The sequence below is a fragment of the Pinus tabuliformis genome, chromosome 9 (assembly GCF_031772625.1).
Source record: "Pinus tabuliformis cultivar Carrire ecotype Pingquan chromosome 9, CPIR1, whole genome shotgun sequence".
NCBI lineage: Eukaryota > Viridiplantae > Streptophyta > Pinopsida > Pinales > Pinaceae > Pinus > Pinus tabuliformis.
The window spans coordinates 12,337,688-12,339,579 of NC_142307.1; the positions used below are offsets into that span (position 1 = coordinate 12,337,688).

The window sequence follows — 1,892 nt, forward strand, 5'->3', positions numbered from 1 at the left end:
AAGCTCTGATACCAAAATTGATGCAGGTAAATCCCTGCAAACCTAGAATCACAACTCTATTTTTCCATATACATTTTGCATCTTCAATCACCCTCAAATAAGGATTTAAATAAACCCAATTAATTCGAATGAAAATTAATTACGAACCAAACTGAAATACCATTAACCTTCATACTCTGCATTGAGCGCTGCAGCTCAACATTTTACATTTCATAGAAATCAAACCAAATTATCATTCTAATGTTCCCAAAAAACTAAGGATCTGTTTCCGTCCTTCAACAATGCGCCCAATGCATTCACACCACAATACTCACCTTGTTCTGATAGCGCTCAACCAGTTTCTGATGGATTCAATTCTCAATCAAATTCCGTTCACAATTCAACTTAGGACTCTTCGGTTGAGTCTAAATTTCCCCAAGATTTTCCTGTACAAAAATAGACCTTCAAAACCAATCTTCCTCAACCTTCAGATTATAAATCGACATTCAGATACCGATTTGAACAATTATATGAATTGTGTCAAATAGACAGAGTCCTTTTTGCAAAGCTTATGTCCAGCAATCTCAAGCTGTGACACTTGCTTCTGCACTTCAAAGAAACGCAGATTTCATCGTTCCTAAAGTTGCCAACGCATTTGAATCTCCAGATCCGATTCGATGACTAACCTTCCGCTGAACTAAAACATTCCAACCCTGACATACACTACTATAATATCAACTACTGTTCCACGTGCTCCAAACTCTATTCCTCCACTGATATATTAATTCGGCGTTCATAATATGCGGTTGGCAGCCCACTACAAGTGTCAATCGCGACTCCAGCGCCGAGGCGATGATTACAAATAGATCCGCTCCAATTCAAAACAATTTTATAAACCTTGCGTCCACACCCTTTGTTAACTGAATGTGATAATTAAAATCTCCTCTTTGATCTGATCCAACGGTGTTATCGGATCCAATTTGCAATACAAAACATCAGATGTGTTTTTAAATCCACTCAGGAATTCACCAAGTATCTTTGCGCCGAGTTTCCGTATTAAAAATCTTTATAGCTCGCAGCTTTAATCTGCAGTGTGTTTATGATATTATCCACGACTAAAGGGACAAAGGTCTCGACTTCTTTCATCGACCGTTGCTGGAATAATGCATAAGTATAGTCGTTAATGCCGATCTTCCCCATCAGAAATAATGCATTTGCAAAATGCTCATTACAGTCTTTTCCTCTATAGGTTGCACTTAATTTCGGTCTTTGAGATAAAAACCACTGGATCTGCGTGTCCAGAGAAAATGGAGTCCCAACGAGCGCAATATTCTTAGATGAAAAGAAATCAAGGTCTAAAGCCGTGGCTCTGCCCATTGCGAAGTTGACTCCGCAGTTGAAAGTTGAAGTCCTATTGCCGAGATATGGATCTAAGAGCGGCAAACCAGAAGCATTTGTTGTACAAATTCCAGTCATTCATGAATATGTAAAGCTTTAATCTATGCCACGTTTGTATTAACAACATAACACATGGAAAACTATCATTCCAACCAATTTCCAAAGAAGCCAATTATCGAATAACACAGGCTCGTATATAACAATGCATACAATTTCCAAAACAAACATAGATCGAGTTCTTAAATCAATTGCGCAGACATTATCACACAATATCATCAATTGTCATTTGATTTGGGCAGAATACCATTACGCTCCTAATACCCAAATAAAACAGAACTTCATTTATTTTCTAAATTATTCCAGAATTATGAATTTTAATCCACAACTATATTCACACTCAAATCTGAGCTTTCGCTCAAAAACTCTCCTTAACACTGTCGCTCTACTCTTTTTAAAACGATGGAGATTGCACATATCTAAGTTAACCATCTCCTCCACATTTGGAGGAATAAATT

General features: G+C 37.4%; 1 protein-coding gene across 1 annotated transcript; it reads right to left on the reverse strand.

Annotated features, from left to right (window-relative positions):
* Positions 1-1,035: 1,035 nt before the first annotated feature.
* On the reverse strand, positions 1,036-1,455 carry LOC149146873 (GDSL esterase/lipase At1g28590-like). The gene has a single exon (XM_089441647.1). The coding sequence runs from the start codon at positions 1,453-1,455 to the stop codon at positions 1,036-1,038; it is 420 nt and encodes a 139-aa protein (XP_089297773.1).
* Between the last annotated feature and the right edge of the window lie 437 nt (positions 1,456-1,892).

Bases quoted from the DNA above. Each gene is read 5' to 3' on its own strand.
- LOC149146873 (XM_089441647.1), bottom strand. From the start codon at position 1,455: ATGACTGGAATTTGTACAACAAATGCTTCTGGTTTGCCGCTCTTAGAT.